Consider the following 24,245-nt stretch of genomic DNA (forward strand, 5'->3'; position numbering starts at 1 on the left):
GAGTAAAGCTCCCTCTACACTGTCCCATTAAACACTCCCAGGGCAGGTACAGGGTTAGATACAGAGTAAAGCTCCCTCTACACTGTCCCATCAAACACTCCCAGGGCAGGTACAGGGTTAGATACAGAGTAAAGCTGCCAACCCTCCAGGATTGAGCAGTAACAAGGCAGATATCTACAGATCCTGGCTTCTCGCCATTTAGAAAATATTCTGATCTATCTTTCTTTGGTCCAAAGTGGATGACCTCGCACTTTCCCACATTGAACTCTATCTGCCCCGGTTTTGACCACTCACTCAATCTCTCAATGTCCCTTTGCAACTTTCGGCTCCCATCGACACTATTTACTGCGCCACCTAACCTCTTAGTTAGTCAATAAACTTTAGATTAGATTTGAGGTTAGGATCAGATCAGCCATGATCTTATTGAATGGCGGAGCAGGCTCAAGGGGCCGATTGGCCTACTCCTGCTCCTATTTGTTATGTTCTTATGTACAGCTCTCTATTCCTTCATCCAAGTCACTTATAAATATAGTGAAAAGCTGAGGCCCCAGTGCAGATCTTTGGGGAACACCAATAGTCACATCCTGTCAATTTAAGTAGATACCCATTATCCCTTCTCTCCATCTCCTACCTCCTAACCAATTCCCAACCATGTCAAAAGGTTGCCTCCGATTCCATGTGATCTCATTTTTGTTACCAGTCTTTTATATGGAACCTTATCGAATGCCGCCTGGAAGTCCATGTAAATAACATCTATAGACACTCCCCTATCTCCCACGTTTGTGACCTCAAAAAATTCAACTAGGTTCGTTAGACATGACTTACCCTTTACAAATCCACACTGACTTTCTCTGATCAGCTCACATTTGTCCAAATGCTCAGTCACTCTGTCCCTAATAATAGATTCGAGTAACTTCCCCACAACTGACAGATATCAGTGAGAGACACCAGTGTCAGGACAGATATCAGTAACAGGAAAGATATCAGTAACAGGAAAGATATCAGTAACAGGACAGAAAGAAATACAAAAGAAACTCGTTAGCTTGAGATTGCTGTTATAATTTTGATTGTTGAAATGCTTTGTCCAGAATGTTACACAGAAACTCAAGATAGTTCTGTGACTGTGGGGAGATCACATAAGGGGAACAGGTCCCTCTGTACCATTGGGTTATCGGGGGAGAGACAGCTCGCGACATGTTACCGTAGACTATAGATTAACCTGTAGTTAAACCATTTCACTCCTCAAATTATAACATTTTACAGCACAGGAGGAGGCCATTCGATCCATTGCACCTGTGCTGGCTCTCTGAAAGAGCTAGCCAATTAGCCCCACTCTCCTGCCCTTTCCTCATACCCTTTAAAATTTTTCTTTTGAAACATTTGTCGACTTTGTTTAATGTGTATATAAAACCTCTCACCCTTTAATAACATTTACCCTGCAGTGTGTTACAAGGGAGTAACGCGCCAAGTGCCTGTGATGAGGAACATTGCTAACTCTTGCCCCAGACTTTGGAGAATTGAGCCTTTATTCTGCGAGGATGTGATTTGAACCTTTCGAGTTTATTGCAACTGCCCTTTCGTCTCCTGCTCGGACTCCCTGCTCCTTCGACTCTTCCTTGAAGTGAGTTGTAGTAAATGGAAAGACGGTAGGTTAGGGTAAAGGAAAGAGGATGCAAGAAGTCAGCACTGATAGGGTGCTGGGACAAGACCCTCCTGACATAGTTGATCTGTAGAACCGATCACATAGAATCACAAGTTTAGTCATGAAGTTAAGTCGTCGTTTAAAGAACATTAAATACAAAAGAAAGTTAGGTGACTGCTTTAATTCCCAGCTTCTTTCTCCCTCTTGCTCTGGTCGTCTTGATTCTTGTTCGCTGCCACAGACGGTCTATGGCCGGTGACCTCCCCAGAGTCGGTAGTTTGTCCGCCGCAGATAGATTGGTTGAGGCGGCTGTGAGCTGCGGAAAGGTTTCATGAGGTGGGGGAGGAGGGGTGTGAAATCGCAGAACTGGGTCACAATCTCCTCGGGACCGGCTGGTTGCTGAGTCAGTGTCACCACTCCTGGTGGAGGGAGAGACAGTGAGAGAGAGAGAGAGAGAGAGAGGGGATAGAATCCCATCAAACACTGCCCAAGCAGCGTGGCAAAAAAAACATCAAACGCACCAAAACCGGGGGGCGGATTGGATTGGACCCAGTCAGCCAGTTTCCAAATGCAGGCCCCCTGTCTCCTGTTCAGTCCACCTTCCAGATGATGGCCTTGCTGTCCTGCGTTCCACTCAGGACGTAACGATCCTCGGCCGAGCACAGGGCCCGAATCGAGCCGCACGGAGCCTCCAGCTCCTTCTCCAGTGAGTAGCTCTCGGAGTTGATGACGTAAATCCGCCCTTTGGTCTTGTCGGCTGACACTCCCCCTCCGACCCAGACCTGAGGGACAGACATCAGCAGACAGGGTTAGAGCCTCAGTGCAAGGGGGTTAATGGGACGGTGTGTAGACGCAGCGTCACTCCGTACTGTGGGGCAGCCCGAGACACGGAGCCCCCACAATAAACACAACAAACACTCAGCAACCTTTTACAACACCATGGCTTTTTTTTTTGGGGGGGGGGGGGTATTTTCCCTCTGTGTGCACCAGTTAAGTTAAACAACAATAAAATACTGCAACAGGAATTTGTGTGAATGAGTTAACCAGCGAACTAAAATACTGCACAGAGGTAAATCCACAAGTGATTGTTTCCAGTTTTTAAAGGATGGAAAAGTGCGGTGGGAGTTGCACTGCCTCCACGATTTATGAAGGAATGTGGTTGACTCTTAACTGCCCTCAGTCGTATCAAACTGCTATTCAAGAAGAAGGTTCACCATCATCTTTCTCGGGGCAACTAGGGACGGGCAATAAATCTCCTGCCAGTGACGCCCACGTCCCGAGAATGAATAACAAAACTTGAGATACTGGGACTACTTCCATTAGTGCTGAGAAAGAGAGCGGGGCAGTGGGATTAGTTTGGGATTGATACTGGGCTATGGGGAGAGAGCGGGGCAGTGGGATTAGTTTGGGATTGATACAGGGCTATGGGGAGAGAGTGGGGCAGTGGGATTAGTTTGGGATTGATACAGGGCTATGGGGAGAGAGCGGGGCAGTGGGATTAGTTTGGGATTGATACAAGGCTATGGGGAGAGAGTGGGGCAGTGGGATTAGTTTGGGATTGATACAGGGCTATGGGGAGAGAGTGGGGCAGTGGGATTAGTTTGGGATTGATACAGGCCAAGGGGAGAGAGCGGGGCAGTGGGATTAGTTTGGGATTGATACTGGGCTATGGGGGGAGAGCGGGGCAGTGGGATTAGTTTGGGATTGATACTGGGCTATGGGGAGAGAGTGGGGCAGTGGGATTAGTTTGGGATTGATACAGGGCTATGGGGGGAGAGCGGGGCAGTGGGATTAGTTTGGGATTGATACAAGGCTATGGGGAGAGAGCGGGGCAGTGGGATTAGTTTGGGGATTGATACAGGCCAAGGGGAGAGAGCGGGGCAGTGGGATTAGTTTGGGATTGATACTGGGCTATGGGGGGAGAGCGGGGCAGTGGGATTAGTTTGGGATTGATACTGGGCTATGGGGAGAGAGTGGGGCAGTGGGATTAGTTTGGGATTGATACAGGGCTATGGGGGGAGAGCGGGGCAGTGGGATTAGTTTGGGATTAATACAGGGCTATGGGGGGAGAGTGGGGCAGTGGGATTAGTTTGGGATTGATACAGGGCTATGGGGAGAGAGTGGGGCAGTGGGATTAGTTTGGGATTGATACAGGGCTATGGGGAGAGAGTGGGGCAGTGGGATTAGTTTGGGATTAATACAGGGCTATGGGGGGAGAGTGGGGCAGTGGGATTAGTTTGGGATTGATACAGGGCTATGGGGAGAGAGTGGGGCAGTGGGATTAGTTTGGGATTGATACAGGGCTATGGGGAGAGAGTGGGGCAGTGGGATTAGTTTGGGATTGATACAGGGCTATGGGGGGAGAGCGGGGCAGTGGGATTAGTTTGGGATTGATACAGGGCTATGGGGGGAGAGTGGGGCAGTGGGATTAGTTTGGGATTGATACAGGGCTATGGGGAGAGAGTGGGGCAGTGGGATTAGTTTGGGATTGATACAGGGCTATGGGGAGAGAGTGGGGCAGTGGGATTAGTTTGGGATTGATACAGGGCTATGGGGGGAGAGCGGGGCAGTGGGATTAGTTTGGGGATTGATACAGGGCTATGGGGAGACAGTGGGGCAGTGGGATTAGTTTGGGATTGATACAGGGCTATGGGGGGAGAGCGGGGCAGTGGGATTAGTTTGGGGATTGATACAGGGCTATAGGGAGAGAGTGGGGCAGTGGGATTAGTTTGGGGATTGATACAGGGCTATAGGGAGAGAGTGGGGCAGTGGGATTAGTTTGGGATTGATACAGGGCTATGGGGAGAGAGCGGGGCAGTGGGATTAGTTTGGGGATTGATACAGGGCTATGGGGAGAGAGCGGGACAGTGGGATTAGTTTGGGATTGATACAGGGCTATTGGGAGACAGTGGGGCAGTGGGATTAGTTTAGAGCTAGTCCAGCAGAGAGCTGGCTCAGACACTGCAGAGTAAACTTCAGAGGTTCAAAATATTCCTGCCACTTCTGAAAAAACATAGTAACAGATATATAGTCTATCTGTCAGGAAATGTTAACAATTTAATGGCAAATTGAACAGTTCTGTGATGTGGGTCTCAAACTGATTTCACGCAAACCAAGATCCCATCCCTGTGAGGTTCCCTATCTCAATGTGTTGGTCGTTCAATAGAGGTGTTTAATATTGTGAAGGGACGGTACAGCATAGGTAGAAACAGACTATTTCCATTGGTTGAGGATGGTCTAGAATGAGGGAACGTAGTTAGAAGATTAAAAGTGAGAGATTTAGGACAAAGAGCAGAAGAAGAGGGTACGGTAGCATAGTGGTTATGTTACTGGGCTAGTAATCCAGAGGCCTGGACTAAAATCCAGAGTCATGAGTTCAAATCCTGCCACGGCAGCTGGCGAATTTAAATTCAATTAATTAAATAAAAATCTGGAATTAAAATACTAGTATCAGTAATGATGGCCATGAAACTACTGGATTGTCGTAAAAACCCATCTGGTTCACTAATGTCCTTTAGGGAAGGAAGCCTGCTGCCCTTACCCGGTCTGGCCTATATGTGACTCCAGACCCACAGCAATGTGGTTGATTCTTAATTGCCCTCTGAAATGGCCGAGCAAGCCACTCAGTTGTAAAATCTCGCTACGAAAAGTCATAATAAGAATAAAACCGGACGGACCACCCGGCATCGGACCACGAGGCACCGGACACGACAACGGCAAAACACCAAGCCCAGTCGACCCTGCAAGGTCCTCCTTACGAACATCTGGGGACTTGTGCCAAAATTGGGAGAGCTGTCCCACAGACCAGTCAAGCAACAGCCTGACATGGCCATACTCACAGAATCATATCTTTCAGCCAACGTCCCAGACTCTTCCATCACCATCCCTGGGTATGTCCTGTCCCACCGGCAGGACAGACCCACCAGAGGTGGCGGTACAGTGATATACAGTCAGGAGGGGGTGGCCCTGGGAGTCCTCAACATTGACTCTGGACCCCATGAAATCTCATGGCATCAGGTCAAACATGGGCAAGGAAACCTCCTGCTGATTACCACCTACCGTCCTCCCTCAGCTGATGAATCAGTCCTCCTCCATGTTGAACACCACTTGGAGGAAGCACTGAGGGTAGCAAGGGCACAAAATGTACTCGGGGTGGGGGACTTCAATGTCCATCACCAAGAGTGGCTCGGTAGCACCACTACTGACCGAGCTGGCCGAGTCCTGAAGGACATAGCTGCTAGGCTGGGCCTGCGGCAGGTGGTGAGCGAACCAACACGAGGGAAAAACTTACTTGACCTCGTCCTCACCAATCTACCTGTCGCAAATGCATCTGTCCATGACAGTATTGGTAGGAGTGACCACCGCACAGTCCTCGTGGAGATGAAATCCCGTCTTCACACTGAGGACACCATCCAACGTGTTGCGTGGCACTACCACCGTGCTAAATGGGATAGATTCAGAACAGATCCAGCAGCTCAAAACTGGGCATCCATGAGGCGCTGTGGGCCATCAGCAGCAGCAGAATTGTATTCCAGCACAATCTGTAACCTCATGGCCCGGCATATTCCTCACTCTACCATTACCAACAAGCCAGGGGATCAACCCTGGTTCAATGAGGAGTGTAGAAGAGCATGGCAGGAGCAGCACCAGGCGTACCTAAAAATGAGGTGCCAACCTGGTGAAGCAACAACTCAGGACTACATGCATGCTAAACAGCGGAAGCAACATGCTATAGACAGAGCTAAGCGATTCCACAACCAACGGATCAGATCAAAGCTCTGCAGTCCTGCCACATCCAGTCGTGAATGGTGGTGGACAATTAAACAACTAACGGGAGGAGGAGGCTCTGTAAACATCCCCATCCTCAACGATGGCGGAGTCCAGCACGTGAGTGCAAAAGACAAGGATGTGGCAGCCTCCTCCCGATATCCCCACCATCACGGAAGCCAGTCTTCGGCCAATTCGATTCACTCCACGTGATATCAAGAAACGGCTGAGTGCACTGGATACAGCGAAGGCTATGGGCCCCGACAACATCCCAGCTGTAGTGCTGAAGACTTGTGCTCCAGAACTAGCTGCGCCTCTAGCCAAGCTGTTCCAGTACAGCTACAACACTGGCATCCACCCGACAATGTGGAAAATTGCCCAGGTATGTCCTGTCCACAAAAAGCAGGACAAATCCAATCCGGCCAATTACCGCCCCATCAGTCTACTCTCAATCATCAGCAAAGTGATGGAAGGTGTCGTCAACAGTGCTATCAAGCGGCACTTACTCACCAATAACCTGCTCACCGATGCTCAGTTTGGGTTCCGCCAGGACCACTCGGCTCCAGACCTCATTACAGCCTTGGTCCAAACATGGACAAAAGAGCTGAATTCCAGAGGTGAGGTGAGAGTGACTGCCCTTGACATCAAGGCAGCATTTGACCGAGTGTGGCACCAAGGAGCCCTGGTAAAATTGAAGTCAATGGGAATCAGGGGGAAAACTCTCCAGTGGCTGGAGTCATACCTAGCACAAAGGAAGATGGTAGTGGTTGTTGGAGGCCAAGCATCTCAGCCCCAGGGCATTGCTGCAGGAGTTCCTCAGGGCAGTGTCCTAGGCCCAACCATCTTCAGCTGCTTCATCAATGACCTTCCCTCCATCATAAGGTCAGAAATGGGGATGTTCGCTGATGACTGCACAGTGTTCAGTTCCATTCGCAACCCCTCAGATAATGAAGCAGTCCGAGCCCGCATGCAGCAAGACCTGGACAACATCCAGGCTTGGGCTGATAAGTGGCAAGTAACATTCGCGCCAGATAAGTGCCAGGCAATGACCATCTCCAACAAGAGAGAGTCTAACCACCTCCCCTTGACATTCAACGGCATTACCATCGCAGAATCCCCCACCATCAACATCCTGGGGGTCACCATTGACCAGAAACTTAACTGGACCAGCCATATAAATACTGTGGCTACGAGAGCAGGTCAGAGGCTGGGTATTCTGCGGCAAGTGACTCACCTCCTGACTCCCCAAAGCCTTTCCACCATCTACAAGGCACAAGTCAGGAGTGTGATGGAATACTCTCCACTTGCCTGGATGAGTGCAGCTCCAACAACACTCAAGAAGCTCGACACCATCCAAGATAAAGCAGCCCGCTTGATTGGCACCCCATCCACCACCCTGAACATTCACTCCCTTCACCACCGGCGCACTGTGGCTGCAGTGTGCACCATCCACAGGATGCACTGCAGCAACTCGCCAAGGCTTCTTCGACAGCACCTCCCAAACCCATGACCTCTACCACCTAGAAGGACAAGAGCAGCAGGCGCATGGGAACAACACCACCTGCACGTTCCCCTCCAAGTCACACACCATCCCGACTTGGAAATATATCACCGTTCCTTCATTGTCGCTGGGTCAAAATCCTGGAACTCCCTTCCTAACAGCACTGTGGGAGCACCTTCACCACACGGACTGCAGCGGTTCAAGAAGGCGGCTCACCACCACCTTCTCAAGGGCAATTAGGGATGGGCAATAAATGCCGGCCTCGCCAGCGACGCCCACATCCCATGAACGAATAAAAAAAAAGAAATATTTTTTTACGCAGACGGCTGTGAGTCTGTGGAATCCACTACCAGAGTTAGTGATTGAAACAGAGACCAGGTCAACATTTAATAGGTTAGATTGGTGGGTGAAGGAAAGGTGGGATAAAGGGAAATGGGAATAGGGTGGGAACATGGGATTAGGAGACTGCTGACTGAGGGTGAGCATCGGCACGGGCTGACTGGGCCAAATGGCTGCCAGGAGTTTGCCGGGTGGAACGTCCACCGGCCGCTCTCTCCCTGCCAGGACTCCATCCCAAAACCGGGGGACGGATTCAGTTATATACTCGGGAATGTATCCAGGTCAGGAGCAGTGAGTCTGGCCAGTGACAGGGAGGATCCTCACTGCTGTGTGGGAGGGGGACCCAGGCTGGTCCTGGCCAAAGGTGGAGAGTCTCCCAAAGGCCCTCTGCTCCCTCAATGGTGAGTCCCAGGTTCAAATGGCAATTTATCACTCTGGGAGTAGGGTTAGCGTTAGGGTTAGGGTTGGGTTATCGGTTAAGGATAGGAGTATGGTGAGGGTTTGGGGTTAGGGTTAGGGTTGGGTTTGGGGTTAGGGTTGGTTTTGGGGTTGGGGATGGGTTAGGGTTAGGAGTATGGTGAGAGTTTGGGGTTAGGGTTAAGGTTGGGTGTGGGGTTAGGGTTAGGGTTAGGGTTGGGGTTGGGGTTGGGTTTGGGGTTAGGGTTAGGGTTAGGGTTGGGGTTGGGGTTGGGTTTGGGGTTAGGGTTAGGGTTAGGAGTATGGTGAGGGTGTGGGCTTAGGTTTGGGGTTGGGTTTGGGGTTAGGGTTAGGGTTGGGGTTTGGGGTTAGGGTTAGGGTTAGGGTTAGTATTAGTGTTAGGGTTAGGGTTAGGGTTAGTGTTAGTGTTAGGGTTAGGGTTAGTGTTCGGGTTTGACTTCTTATCCCGATTCAGCCTCCTGTTACTTTCTAACCTGTTTCTTCACGTGAATCATGCAGATGATTTCTGCACAGTTGGGCAGTGGGATTATTCTCATGGGATCCTTGAGATTGTCCGTTTTCCAGATGTACAGATTCGCTCTCTGACTGCAAACCATCCACAGCTCATCTTTCTACAACAGAAAATCAAACCAAGATTAAACTGGAGCAATCCCGCACTGGACAGACCACTGGGGGAGGGCGAGGGGAATCTGTAAAGTTATTCGCTGTCTTGATATTGTCGTTTAAAGCAGGAAAGTCCCAGACAGTGAAAAAGTGAGCTGGAGGTAAAGATCTCGCATTTATATCGTGCCTCTCATGACCTCGGGACGTCCAAAAGTGCTTTACAACCAATGAAGTACTTTTGAAGTGTAGTCACTGTTGTAATGTAGGAAACGCGGCAGTGCTCCCTCAGTACTGACCCCCCCTCGGTACTGACCCCTCCGACAGTGCAGCACTCCCTCAGTACTGACCCTCCCTCAGTTCTGACCCTCTCTCAATTCTGACCCTCCCTCAGTACTGACCCTCCCTCAGTATGGACCCTCCCTCAGTACGGACCCTCCCTCAGTACTGCCCTGAAGCGTGGGGCCCTGCACTGGGTCTTGATTTGAGAACTGTCTGATTCAGAGGCAGGAGTGCAACCACTGAGCTAAGTTGATTTTAACTTGGGGATGGGATCGTGGGGTTTGGGGCCAAAGCGGGCGTGTGATGAGTCCAATCCCCCCGGGGTGTGACACCCGGGAGGGTAAGTGAGGAATCTACCTCAGAATCTCATCAACTGAGCCCGGACTCCACAGGTCACCCATTACTGCAACTTACTGTTTAGCACTGATGTTCCTGCATTTCATCCATGTCAGTAAAGTGTCTGTGTGTGCACATGTGTGTGTCTCCCTGTGTATGTCAGTGTGCGTGTGTCTCCCTGTGCATGTCTGTGTGTGTGTCTCCCTGTGTGTGTCTGTGTGCACGTGTGTGTCTCCCTGTGTATGTCTGTGTGCACGTGTGTGTCTCCCTGTGTGTGTGAGGTTGGAGGGTAAAAGATTGGTGGTTGATAGTGAGGAGGAAAGCTGTAGACTGCAGGAAGATATCAATGGACTGGTCAGGTGGGCAGAAAAGTGGCAAATGGAATTCAATCCGGAGAAGTGTGAGGTAATGCATTTTTGGGGAGGGCAAACAAGGCAAGGGAATAAATGGGAGGATACTGAGAGGTGTAGAGGAACAGAGGGACCTTGGAGTGTATGTCCACAGATCCCTGAAGGTCACAGGACAGGTAGATAAGGTGGTTAAAAAGGCATACGGGATACTTTCCTTTATTAGCTAAGGCATAGAATATAAAAGCAGGGAGGTTAAGCTGGAACTGTATAAAACACTAGTTAGGCCACAGCTTGAGTACTGGGTACAGTTCTAGTCACCACATTACAAGAAAGATGTGATTGCACTAGAGAGGGTACAGAGGAGATTTACGAGGATGTTGCCAGGACTGGAGAATTTTAGCTATGAGGAAAGATTGGATAGGTTGGGGTTGTTTTCTTTGAAACAGAGGAGGCTGAGGGGAGATTTAATTGAGGTGTATAAAATTATGAGGGGCCTGGATAGAGGGGATAGGAAGGACCTATTTCCCTTAGCAGAGGGGTCAGTGACCAGGGGGCATAGATTTAAAGTAATTGGTAGAAGGATTAGAGGGGAGCTGAGGAAAAATATTTTCATCCAGAGGGTGGTGGGGGTCTGGAACTCACTGCCTGAAAGGGTGGTAGAGGCAGAGACCCTCAACTCATTTAAAAAGTACTTGGATGTGCACCTGAAGTGCCGTAACCTACAGGGCTACGGACCAAGAGCTGAAAAGTGGGATTAGGCTGGGTGGTTCATTTTTGGCGCGGACATGATGGGCCGAATGGCCTCCATCTGTGCCGTAAATTTTCTATGATTCTAAGAGAGCGGGGTTAACTCTCAGATGACCAGATTTATCTTGTACCCAGTCCAAGATGTGAGGGAGGAGATAGACGGGCATGAACGTGCGGGTAGATGAATGGGTCAGTACTGGTGCAGAACTTTCCCTCGAGGTTAACTGGGCAGAGTCCATGAAAGGATGAATATGAGCAGGAAATGGAAAAAAATGATTTTTGAAAACAGTCAAAAAGAATTTGCGGGAAGGGCAGAAAGTTAATAACAGCCCCAAACCCCTGACCTCCAAACTCCTAACCCCTGACCCCATATCCCCAAACTCCTAACCCCCAATCCCCTGACCCTCAACCCCCAAACCCCAAGCCCCTAAACCCCAATCCCCTGACCCCGACCCACTGACCCCCAACTCCCTGACCCCCAACTCCCCGACCCCCAACCCCCGACCCCTTGACTCCCGACCCACCACTCCTGACTCATGACCCCCTGACCCCCAACTCCCCACCCCAACCCTCGATCCCCTGACCCCCAACCCCCCGACCCCCAAACCCCCAGCCCCAACCCCCCGACTACCAATCTCCCAGCCCCAACTCCCGACCCCCAACCCTCTGCACCCCAATCCCCCAAACACAAACTCCTCGATCCCCAGGAGAATTGGGATTAATGTACCTGAGAAATAATGAGAAAGTAGGTCATGAGGATGGATCCTCTGTCCGGACTGGGTGAGAAGGTCACCTCCTGGAGCTGGCTCCCATCGCGGGCCAGGACCAACAGGCTGTACTCAACACCTGGGAATGGAAACGGAAGAGGAGAGAAGGAAGGAGAGAGAGGGAGAAAGAAAGGTGGAAAGGGAGAAGGGGAGAGAGGGGGGAGAAAGAGAGGGGAGAGAGGGGGGAGAAAGAGAGAGGAAGAGAAAGGGCGAGAGAAAAGGAGACGGGGAGAGAGGAATGGAAGAGAAAGGGAAGGAGAGAAAAAGATGGGAGAGGGAGGAGAGAAAGGGAGAGAGAGAAAGATGGAGAAAGAGAGAGGGAGAAGGAAAAACAGGGAATAGGAGAGGAAGATCAAGAGAGGGGTAAAGAGAGATGGAGAAGGAGAGCTCAAGAGGGGACAAGAAAGGGGGAAGAGGGAGTGAGAGAGGTCAAGCAAATTAAGGAGAGAAAGTGAGAAAGAGCGAAAAGAGGAGTGAGGAAGAAGTAGAGAAGGAATTAAATTGAACTCGGTTAATACATTTTGTAGGTTCCAAATTATTGACGTGTTCAGAATAAAAGTGATCCAACTCTCTCAATGGCTGAGTGGGGAGATGCCCCTCCCAGGATGATACTGACCCGGGGTGGGGGGGTCCAGAACATTTCACTGCTCTGTACCGATAGTCAATCTTACCTCGGTACAGAGCAGTGAAATGTTCTGGACCCCCCCACCCCGGACCTTCAGGGGACAGGTCGCAGAAAACAACTGAGCCCGAGTTCATGATCACTGTCCTCGCACCGAGCAGCCGCGATGTACACTACAGTTGAATAGTCCTGGCAACATTCACTGTCTAAGCTCACACATGAGGAATGACCACTAGAAGGCAGTCATCGCTCGTGGAACTATTCCTCAGAAAAGATCAGGGCCTTTGGGATGGGGGGGCAATTGGGGAACAAAATCGTCTGGGAACGTCAGGTTAAGGAATGTCTTTGTGGCCCTTCTGTTTATTTACAAAATGCACGGATAGGGATACAAACACCGGGGCTTAGAGTAAATCTAGCATTAGGCTTCTAACCCCACACACTCTGTTCCTGCCCCCTCCCCGCTGTAAGGGTGGAGACAAACTCACAGCACCAGATCTGGTCGTGATGGAGGGCGATGGACGTGAGCCTCCAACACTGAGGTAACTGGAACTGACTCTTCACCTCCATCAGTACCGGGTCCCAGAGAATGATGGCCCCATCCAGGCTGCAGGAGTAGATCTGACTGGGGGAGAAAAGAGGAAACTGTTAAAGTACTTCATACATTGCCCATGAGTATCGGCGAGTGTGCAAGTGTGTGTCCGTGAGTGTGTATGGGTAAGTGTGTATCTGTGAGTGTGTATCAGTGAATGTGTATCAGTGAATGTGTATCGGTGAGTGTGTATTGGTGAGTGTGTATTGGTGAGTGTGTACCTGTGAGTGTGTATTGGTGAGTGTGTATCAGTGAGTGTGTATTGGTGAGTGTGTACCTGTGAGTGTGTATGGGTGTGTGTATGGGTGAGTGTGTACCTGTGTATGTGTGTGGGTGTGTGTATGGGTGAGTGTGTATGGGTGAGTGTATATCGCTGAGTGTGTATCGGTGACTGTGTATGGGCGAGAGTGTATGGGTGATTGTGTACCTGTGAGTGTGTACGGGTGAGTGTGTACCTGTGAGTGTGTACGGGTGAGTGTGTACGGGTGAGTGTGTACGGGTGAGTATGTATGGGTGAGTGTGTACCTGTGAGTGTGTACGGGTGAGTGTGTATGGGTGAGTGTATATCGCTGAGTGTGTATCGGTGACTGTGTATGGGCGAGAGTGTATGGGTGATTGTGTATGGGTGAGTGTGTACGGGTGAGTGTGTACGGGTGAGTATGTATGGGTGAGTGTGTACCTGTGAGTGTGTACGGGTGAGTGTGTACGGGTGAGTGTGTACGGGTGAGTGTGTACGGGTGACTGTGTACCTGTGAGTGTGTACGGGTGAGTGTGTACGGGTGAGTATGTATGGGTGAGTGTGTACCTGTGAGTGTGTACGGGTGAGTGTGTACGGGTGAGTGTGTACGGGTGAGTGTGTACGGGTGACTGTGTACCTGTGAGTGTGTACGGGTGAGTGTGTACGGGTGAGTATGTATGGGTGAGTGTGTACCTGTGAGTGTGTATGGGTGAGAGCGTACGGGTGAGTGTGTACGGGTGAGTGTGTACCTGTGAGTGTGTACGGGTGAGTGTGTACGGGTGAGTGTGTACGGGTGAGTGTGTATGCCTTTTCCTGCACTAGGGACGATGTTTGTGAATGGTGACGGGTAGTATTGAGGGATATTGTTGGACACTTGACTCTCTGTTAGGTTCAATCTTCACTTTAGTGAAGGGGGAGCTGCCGCTGATTGTATCCGATGGGGATTGATCACCTGGTGTTGTCCCCGCTCTCCTCCATCTCCTCCAGGATCATGTCCGACACCTGGTTCCGGTGTCCCACCAGTCGCTTGTTGCAGGCCATGCTCTGCGTATCGATGATGTAAATGGACGAGTCCTCGGAGCCGAGCCACACCTGCTCGTAGCTGATGCCGATCATACAGTTCTACGCGAGGAAGGAGAGAGAGCCCATCAGCATTGGCGGCTGGAGCCAGGTGTTGGGCACTGCCCTTTTTGGCTTCTGTCACGACCCAACTGAACGCTGTGGCAGGCTTGATGGACCAGTTGCCCTTCTCCTGCCCGCCATGTTTGTATGTCTGTGTACCAAACCCCGGATATCGATAACGGGCTCCGTCAGATTACTGCCCGAGCCCAGGGGGTGGAGAGGAAAACTCACCCCTCTGGAGTTTTTGGTGGGATTGTCGCCATTGGTCGGTAACTATTTTCTTTTCTTTGCCTAATGGAGGACTTTAAAATTATGAAAGGGTTTGATAGGATAGATGGAGAGAATATGTTTCCACTTGTGGGGGAGACCAGAACTAGGGGTCATAAATATAAGATAGTCACTAATAAATCCAATAGGGAATTCAGGAGAAAGTTCTTTACCCAGAGAGTGGTGGGAATGTGGAACTCGCTCCCACAAGCCCATGGGATTAAAGGGACAGTGGCAGCGTGGATACAAAATTGGCTCGGGGACAGAAAGCAGAGAGTAGTGGTGAACGGTTGTTTTTCAGACTGGAGGGAAGTATACAGTGGTGTTCCCCAGGGGTCAGTGTTAGGACCACTGCTCTTTTTGATATATATTAATGACCTGGACTTGGGTATAGAGGGTATAATTTCAAAGTTTGCAGATGACACAAAACTCAGAAATGTAGTAAACAATGGGGAGGACAATAACAGACTTCAGGAGGACAGAGACAGGCTGGTGAAATGGGCAGGCACATGGCAGATGAAATTTAATGCAGAGAAGTGATCTGGAATGCGCTGCCTGAAAGGGCGGTGGAAGCAGATTCAATAATAACTTTCAAAAAGGAACTGGATAAATACTTGAAAACGAAAAATTTGGATGGCTATGGGGAAAGAGCAGGAGAGTGGGATAATTGGACAGCTCTTTCAAAGAGCCAGCACAGGTACAATGGACCAAATGGCCTCCTCCTGTGCTGTATGACTATGATTCTATGATTCTATGACATGGAGTGGTTGAGGTGAAGAGCATAGATACCTTTCAGGGGAAGCTGGATAAACACACGAGGGAGAAAGGAATAGAAGGATATGCTGATAGGGTGAGATGCAGTAGGGAGGGAGGAGGCTCGTGTGGAGCATAAACACCGGCTCGGAGCTGTTGGGCCGAATGGCCTGTTCTTGTGCTTTCTATGTAATACTGACCATTGTATGGAGCCGGGAGGGGAGGGAGGGAAGTGAGAGAGACTGGAGGGGAGTGGGAGAGGCAGGAGGGGAGGGAGGGGCGGGAGGGGAGTGGGAGAGATGCGAGGGGAGGGAGGGGAGTGAGAGAGGTGGGAGGGGAGGGAGGGGCGGGAGGGGGGGGTGGGAGAGAGGAGAGGGGAAGGAGGGGCAGGAGGGGAGAGGGAGTGGGGTGGGAGAGACGGGAGGGGAGGGAGGGGCGGGAGGGGCGTGGGAGAGACGCGAGGGGAGTGAGAGAGGTGGGAGGGGAGGGAGGGGCGGGAGGGAAGGGAGGGGTGGGAGAGACGGGAGGGGAGGGAGGGGCGGGAGGGAAGGGGGAGAGGGGTGGGAGAGACGGGAGGGGAGGGAGGGGCGGGAGGGAAGGGGAGAGGGGTGGGAGAGACGGGAGGGGAGGGAGGGGCGGGAGGGGAGTGGGAGAGATGGGACGGGAGGGAGGGGAGTGAGAGGTGGGAGGGGCGGGAGGGGAGGGAGAGGGGGTGGGGGGTGGGAGAGATGGGAGGGGAGAGGGAGTGGGGTGGGAGAGACGGGAGGGGAGGGAGGGGCGGGAGGGGGGTGGGAGAGACTGGAGGGGAGGGAGGGGAGTGAGAGAGGTGGGAGGAGCGGGAGGGGAGGGGGAGGGGGTGGGAGGGGAGGGAGGGAGCGAGGGTGGGGGGGTGGGAGAGCTCCTCGTGGCTCCACAGCGCACCTGGGGGCCGCCGATGGTGATCAGCTCCCCACCGTCCTGTTCTTCACCCACCTCCCCAGGACTTACAGCACCGAACTCGGGCGATCTGCCTCTGGAGGCCGGACAGGCACCGGCAACTGGCCTCCAGTGAAATGGGCCCAATTCCCCCCTGAGCCTCGGGCCTCCTCTTCTGGTATCCCCCTCCCTCCTCCCGAGACCACAGTTTCTACCCGTGAGGACCCCCCCCACTCACCAGTCTCGAGCGGCCAGCCTGGATTGGCGAATGCTCCATAATCCACGTAGCCGCGTTGTACATCATCACCCTCCCATCGCTCAGCGCACACCACAGCTTCGGGTGAGTGTCTGCACTCTCGCAGGGGTCCAGGTTACCTGGCAAAAGGAAGAGGCCCCAAATTCATCTCCACATCGTGGAAATCCGAGCCACGACCGATGGGCGATTCACGCACGACTTCACTGGCACAAAAATAAATAAACGAGTTGCTAGGCGGGGGGGGGGGGGGGGGGGTTGGAGAGAGTGGGAGGGAGACTGCTCATTACATCCACCCGATGCTGCTCTTCGACGGACCACCGTGGATGGGGTGACGGTGGCTGTGCGATTCTCCTGTTGATACTTCCCGTTCTGCCCCACCCTTGAACCGCAGAGCGTGACGGTATCGTGTGACGGCCGCAACGTTACCCAAAGCCGAGAAAGCCCAATTATAGCACCGCCTACAGGCGTCACAGGCAACTACAAATGTAGCAGGCAGGCGTGGACACATTCAACAGGCAGGCGTCCACAGGAACTGTTTACATAGGAGAGAATGTGACACATGAAGTGATTTTAATAACTTACAGATAGTCTAACCTCCTCCACCATCCAGTCCTCTGATGTTAATTGTTTAAGTGCAGTTTGCGACAGGACCACAGTAAAGAAAGAGCTTGCATTTATATAGCGTAGAATCATAGAAATTTACGGCACAGAAGGAAGACATTCGGCCCATCGTGTCAGTGCCGGCCGAGAAAGAGCCACCCAGCCTAATCCCAATTTCCAGCTCTTGGTCCGTAGCCCTGTGGGTTACAGCACTTCAGGTGCACATCCAGGTACTTTTTAAATGAGTTGAGGGTTTCTGCCTCTACCACCCTCTCAGGCAGTGAGTTCCAGACCCCCACCACCCTCTGGGTGAAAACATTTCTCCTCAACTCCCCTCTAATCCGTCTACCAATTACTTTAAATCTATGCCCCCTGGTTATTGACCTCTCTGCTAAGGGGAATAGGTCCTTCCTGTCCACTCTATCTAGGCCCCTCATAATTTTATACACCTCAATTAAATCTCCCCTCAGCCTCCTCTGTTCCAAAGAAAACAACCCCAGCCTATCCAATCTTTCCTCATAGCTAAATTCTCCAGTCCTGGCAACATCCTCGTAAATCTCCTCTGCACCCTCTCTAGTGCAATCACATCTTTCCTGTAATGTGGTGACCAGAACTGTACGCAGTACTCAAGCTGTGGCCTAATCAGTGTTTTATACAGTTCTAGCATAATCTCCCTGCTCTTATATTTTGTGCCTCGGCTAATAAAGGAAAGTATCCCGTATGCCTTTTTAACCACCTTATCTACCTGTCCTGCTACCTTCAGGGATCTGTGGACATACACTCCAAGGTCCCTCACTTCCTCTACACCTCTCAGTGTCCTCCCGTTTATTGTGTATTCCCTTGCCATGTTTGCTCTCCCCAAATGCATTACCTCACACTTCTCTGGATTGAATTCCATTTGCCACTTTTCTGCCCACCTGACCTGTCCATTGAAATCTTCCTGCAGTCTACAGCTTTCTTCCTCACTATCAACCACACGGCCAATTTTTGTATCATCTGCAAACTTCTTAATCATGCCCCCTACGTTTAAGTCCAAATCATTGATTATATACCACAAAAGCAAGGGACCCAGTATTGAGCCCTGTGGAACCCCACTGGAAACAGCCTTCCAGTCACAAAAACACCCGTCGACCATTACCCTTTGCTTCCTGCTACTGAGCCAATTTTGGATCCAACTTGCCACATTCCCTTGGATCCTATGGGCTTTTACTTTTTTGACCAGTCTGCCGTGTGGCACCTTGTCAAAAGCCTTGCTAAAATTCACGTAGACTACATCAATTGCGCTACCCTCATCAATCCTCCTTGTTACCCCCTCAAAAAATTCAATCAAGTTAAATTTGCTAAATCACATCTCAGCTTAGCAAAATTCGGGTCTATCTTTGTCCTTTTCCATAACTATACTAAATCTAACTGAATTATGATCACTACCACAAAAATGCTCTCCCACTGATACTCCTTCCAACTGGCCAGCTTCATTCCCTAAAACTAAATCCAGAACTGCCCCCCACCCACCATCTTGTTGGGCTTGCTATGTACTGGCTAAAAACGTTCTCCTGAATTTTAAGAATTCTGCGCCCTCTAGATTGATTGTATCCCAGTTAATATTTGGGTAGTTGAAATCCCGTACTATTACAGCCCTATTGTTTTAGGGACAGTTTTTTTAGGTGTCAGCCTCCATTAAGTGGCAGCTCTCTCACCTCTGGATCAGAAGGTCATGGGTTCATAGGGACAGGAGTTGGCCCCTCGAGCCTGCTCTGCCATTCAATTAGATCATGGCTGATTTGTACCTCAACAAAAGTGGACTGGAAACAGCTACTTGAAGGTAAATCAGTGTCAGAGCAGTGGGAGGGATTCAAGGAGGTGAGAGGGATGGTTCAGAGCAAATATGTTTCCACAAAGAAAAAGGGTGGGACTCCCAAATCTAGAGCCCCCTGGATGACAAGGAGCACACAGGGTAAGATAAGGCAAAAAAGGGAAGCTTATGTCAGATACCGAGAACTCAATACCGCAGAAAGCCTAGAGGAGTATAGAAAGTGCGGGGTGAAATTAAAAAGGAAATTAGGAAAGCAAAGAGAGGGCATGAAAAAATACTGGCAAATAAAATCAAGAAAAACCCAAAGATGTTTTATAAATACATAAAGAGCAAGAGGATAACTAAGGAAAAAGTAGGGCCTATTAGAGACCAAAAAGGTAACCTATGTGTGGAGGCGGAAGATGTGGGTACGGTTCTTAATGAATACTTTGCATCAGTCTTCACAAAAAAGGGGGACGATGCAGAGATTGGAGTTAAAGAGGAGGAGTGTGAAATATTGGATGGGATAAACATAGTGAGAGAGGAAGTATTAAGAGGTTTAGCATTTTTGAAAGTAGATAAATTGCCAGGCCCGGATGAAATGTATCCCAGGCTGTTAAGAGAAGCAAGGGAGGAAATAGCGGAGGCTCTGACCATCATTTTCCAATCCTCCCTGCCTACAGGCACGGTGCTGGAGGATTGGAGGACTGCTAACGTTGTACCGTTGTTTAAAAAGGGAGAAAGAGATAGACCGAGTAATTACAGGCCAGTCAGTCTAACCTCGGTGGTGGGCAAATTATTGGAAAAAATTCTGAGGGACGGGATAAACCGTCATTTAGAAAGGCACAGGTTAATCAACGACAGTCGGCATGGATTTGTTAATTGTAAACAATTTTACAACACCAAGTTATAGTCCAACAATTTTATTTTAAAATCCACAAGCTTTCGGAGGCTTCCTCCTTCCTCAGGTGAATGTGGAATGTTCATTTCCCCATTCACCTGAGGAAGGAGGAAGCCTCCGAAAGCTTGTGGATTTTAAAATAAAATTGTTGGACTATAACTTGGTGTTGTAAAATTGTTTACAATTGTCAACCCCAGTCCATCACCGGCATCTCCACATCATGGATTTGTTAAGGGAAGGTCGTGTCTGACTAACTTGATTGAAATTTTTGAGGAGCTAACAAGGAGGGTCGACGAGGGTAACGGGTTTGATGTAGTCTACATGGATTTTAGCAAAGCTTTTGACAAGGTCACACATGGCAGACTGGAGAATTTTAGTTATGAGGAAAGATTGGATAGGCTGGGATTGTTTTCTTTGGAACAGAGGAGGCTGAGGGGAGATTTAATTGAGGTGTATAAAATTATGAGGGGCCTAGATAGAGAGGATAGGAAGGACCTATTTCCCTTAGCAGAGAGGTCAATAACCAGGGGGGCGTAGATTTAAAGTAATTGGTAGAAGGATTAGTGGGAAGTTGAGGAGAAATGTTTTCACCCAGAGGGTGGTGGGGGTCTGGAACTCACTGCCTGAAAGGGTGGTAGAGGCAGAATCCCTCATCACATTTAAAAAGTACCTGGATGTGCATCTGAAGTGCCTCTTTTTTGGCCGGCACAGGCATATTGGGCCGAATGGCCTCCTTCTGTGCTGTAAATTTCTATGATTCTATGATTCTGAATTTTTGCAAAGAGGAGTGTGGAGAGTGTGAGGAATGAGCTTGTTTGGGGGAGACGGAGCAGAGTCACCACACTACACCTGGGAGTGGCCGTGCAAACTAAGTAGAACGTTCCACTCTCGAACGCAACGCGAGAAACATTGGTCATAAATTTACCAGGAACGTAAAGTAGGACGTCCACTGCATAAGGAGCAGAGTTGGCATCGGACAGGTGGAGTGTGTGCTTCAGGGCATCTGATGTCATCTTTGGTACAGTCGGTGGCTCTAAGGTAGGGAAAGAACAGAAGTGTGAATAAACCAGCGGACAGTGTCTTGAGGACTGCTCCTCCCTCTCCGCCCAAACTCTGCCACTCAACCCCTACATTTGCTCCAACATCTGTCCTGAAGGAGTACCAGTCAGTGAGCTCACACTGAGAACCAGAGGTGGTGTCCAGGCCAGCGATGGTCTCGAGGCCTACGATTCAATCCTAAAACCACACAGAGAGCACGGACCCCCCTCCTTACTGATGTCAGCCGTGGCTCAGGGTGGCAACTCTCACCTCTGAGGCAGAAGGGCCTGGGCCCCACTCCAGGGACTTGAGCACATAATCCAGGCTGACACTCCCAGTGCTGGTACTGTGGGAGTGCTGCACTGTTTGAGGTGCCGTCTTTCGGATGAGACGTTAAACCGAGGCCCCGTCTGCCCTCTCAGGTGGATGTAAAAGATCCCATGGCACTATTTGAAGAAGAGCAGGGGAGTTCTCCCCGGTGTCCTGGCCAATAGTTATCCCTCACCAAAACATCATTAAAACAGATTAATTGGTCATTGTTACATTCCTGTTTGTGGGATCTTGCTGTGCTCAAATTGGCTGCCGCGTTTCCTACATTACAACAGTGACTACACTTCAAAAATACTTCATTGGCTGTGAAACACTTTGGGACGTCCCAATATGGTGAAAGACGCTACAACAATGCAGGTTCTATCCTTCCCTTTATACTGGAGAATCTTACTGAGAGGAAGTGCCCAGCCTGTGTCTACAGGTCAGAAAACATAGAAACATAGAAAACAGGAGCAGGAGTAGGCCATTCGGCCCTTCGAGCCTGCTCCGCCATTCAATCTGATCATGGCTGATCCTCTATCTCAATACCATATTCCCGCTCTCTCCCCACACCCCTCGATGGCCGGAAAGGAGAGAATTAGCGACAGGAACAAGTCATGAATCACGAGAAGCAACGTCCTGAGCAAACGGGGCTGGACTCGCAGTGTGAGCCGCGCCAGGCTGTGTGACGGGAGGGTGCGAGAGCCTTACGCACTGTGGCATTGCTTGCTTTATTCATTGCTGGCTGTTGACGGGAATTGCTGCTGTGTTAATTGGATCAGGGCTCAGTGTGCGGAGGGGGTTAAGGAGTCGATGTTGTTTATTACAGCTGCTCCTGCCTGTGCTGCATCTCATCCTGTTACAAGGCCAGTCACCAAATTAACACGGAATAGATCAGGACTGACAGGCACTCAGTTAAGGCACTCTTACTTTCGCAGGTCCTTGGAGACGAGACACGGAATCTACACCGACCCTTCTCCTGCGTTTACGCAGGTCCTGGTCCCCGCTTTGGCCCATCGGAGCCTGGTGAGGGGGTGAGTCTGGGAATATTGCATTGTGCCCACAGCGGTGGGGGGAGGAGGTTTGACACTTGGTCCAGCACGCCCGCTCGTGCTGTTCTCGCGTCACGATGCACGCACTAAAGCACCAACCACTTCAGGCCAACAGAAACAACAACTTGCATTAATATAGAGCCCTTAACGTAGTAAAACGTCCCAAGGCGCTTCACAGGAGCGATTATCAAACAAAATTTGACACCGAGCTACATAAGGAGGTATTAGGACAGGTGACCAAAAGCTTGGTCAAAGAGGTAGGTTTTAACGAGCGTCTTAAAGGAGGAGAGAGGGGTAGAGAGGCGGAGAGGTTTAGGGAGGGAATTCCAGAACTTAGGGCCCAGGCAGCTGAAGGCACGGCCGTCAATGGTGGAGCGATGAAAATTGGGGATGCGCAAGAGTCCGGAATTGGAGGAGCGCAGAGATCTCGGAGGGTTGTGGGGCTGGAGGAGGTTACAGAGATAGGGAGGGCGAGGGCCACGGAGGGATTTGAAAACAAGGATGAGAATTTTAAAATCGAGGCGTTCCTGGACCGGGAGCCAATGTAGGTCAGAGAGCACAGTGGGTGATGGGTGAACGGGACTTGGTGCGAGTTAGGATATGGAGGCAGCAGCTGTTAAAAACGGTGGCAGTTTGTATAAATGCGAGTTCTTTTTCATTTTGCCTCCAATTACCGATCGACAAAGAGACAAGAACAACTCACAGCCGGAAGTGGCCTACCTTCGCCAGCAGTCTGGTCCAAATATGCCAGCTTGGAGGCGATGCTCATGGGCCGCTGGTGAAGGCTGCACTTTGCCACGGCGTTGATGAGCTGGATGTTGTTGAGAGCTTGCTGGATGTACTGGGGGTCCTGCAAGGAGAGAGGATTCTCATCAGTAAACAGCCCCCGCCACCTACCCCCATAAAACCAGTCTCTGGACCTTCCTGTAACCCCGCAATCGATTGACTTCTGTTGGGCTCCATTTCCGACACAGGCACGATGGGCTGAATGGCCTCCTTTTGTGCTGTATCATTGTATGACTGTATGAGACCTTGGCCGAGCGGAGAAAGCCACCGTCAGATGGCAGTAGTGAGCCGTAAAGCCAGGGCGATCCCCGGGCTGTACTCGGGGTTGCCACAGTTGGGCCACAGTTGGGCTCAGTGCCCCTGGATTAGGGGGGACTCCAGTGACTCCAGCCGCATGAGGCTCTTGGTGTGGGCACAGGACCAGGCTCACCTGTGGCACACTCAATGGTCAAATAAGCCTGTTATGCTCCTCTGTTAGGGCCAAAGAGCGATCACCTGGGTGAGCTACAGGAGGAGCCAGTACCTTCAGGAGAGGAGGGGATGAAATAGGGAACAAATCCCAGTGCGAATCCCAGAAACCCAGAAACTCGGGTAAAACTGACTGGTGGTGTCACGCGGTTTACCGTGCCACGGGAAGTTGGCGGTTCTTGGACACAATCGCTACTTCGCACCCGTGGTCAGTCCCCGTCTCCACCCCTGGATCATCCCCTCCAGATGTTTCGTTCCCTCAAAAAAAGGGGGAGGTGCAAGGGTCGCTCCTTGATTCTGTTCTTTGAAAAATAGGTTCTTGCGAGAATTCTGACGCTCTGCAGGAGGAGGAAGCTGCTGAGATTCCCAAATCAATGCCCGGAAGGGTTTACATAGAAAACAGGAGCAAGAATAGGCCATTCGGCCCTTCGGGCCTGCTCCGCCATTCAAAATGATCATGGCTGATCGTCTAACTCAGTACCCTGTTCCCGCTTTTTCCCCATATCCCTTGATCCCTTTAGCATTAAGAAATATATCTATCTCCTTCTTGAATACATCGAATGACTTGGCCTCCACTGCCTTCTGTGGTAGAGAATTCCACAGGTTCACCACTCTCTGAGTGAAGAAATTTCTCCTCATCTCGGTTCTAAATGGCATACCCCGTATCCTGAGACTATGACCCCTGGTTCTGGACTCTCCAGCCATCGGGAACATCCCCCCTGCATCCAGTCTGTCTAGTCCTGTTAGAATTTTATATGTTTCGATGAG

General features: G+C 50.6%; 1 protein-coding gene across 5 annotated transcripts in view; it reads right to left on the reverse strand.

Moving 5' to 3' along the window:
* Positions 1 to 1,038: 1,038 nt before the first annotated feature.
* The window catches only part of LOC137335079 (DENN domain-containing protein 3-like), a 121,349-nt gene continuing 98,142 nt past the window's right edge, over positions 1,039 to 24,245 (reverse strand). For 4 of the 5 annotated variants that reach the window (XM_068000182.1, XM_068000183.1, XM_068000184.1 and 1 more), the window contains 8 exons: positions 22,944 to 23,073; positions 20,750 to 20,857; positions 16,514 to 16,650; positions 14,171 to 14,340; positions 12,877 to 13,013; positions 11,730 to 11,848; positions 9,161 to 9,298; positions 1,039 to 2,424 (listed from right to left, as the gene is read on the reverse strand). In XM_068000182.1, coding sequence (XP_067856283.1) covers positions 2,233 to 2,424; positions 9,161 to 9,298; positions 11,730 to 11,848; positions 12,877 to 13,013; positions 14,171 to 14,340; positions 16,514 to 16,650; positions 20,750 to 20,857; positions 22,944 to 23,073 — 1,131 coding nt within the window. In that variant the 3' untranslated portion in view covers positions 1,039 to 2,232. The remainder of the gene's footprint in view (positions 2,425 to 9,160; positions 9,299 to 11,729; positions 11,849 to 12,876; positions 13,014 to 14,170; positions 14,341 to 16,513; positions 16,651 to 20,749; positions 20,858 to 22,943; positions 23,074 to 24,245) is intronic. The other variant, XR_010966324.1, reaches the window with a different exon arrangement.

Source organism: Heptranchias perlo, chromosome 19 (genome assembly GCF_035084215.1).
Source record: "Heptranchias perlo isolate sHepPer1 chromosome 19, sHepPer1.hap1, whole genome shotgun sequence".
NCBI classification, from domain to species: domain Eukaryota; kingdom Metazoa; phylum Chordata; class Chondrichthyes; order Hexanchiformes; family Hexanchidae; genus Heptranchias; species Heptranchias perlo.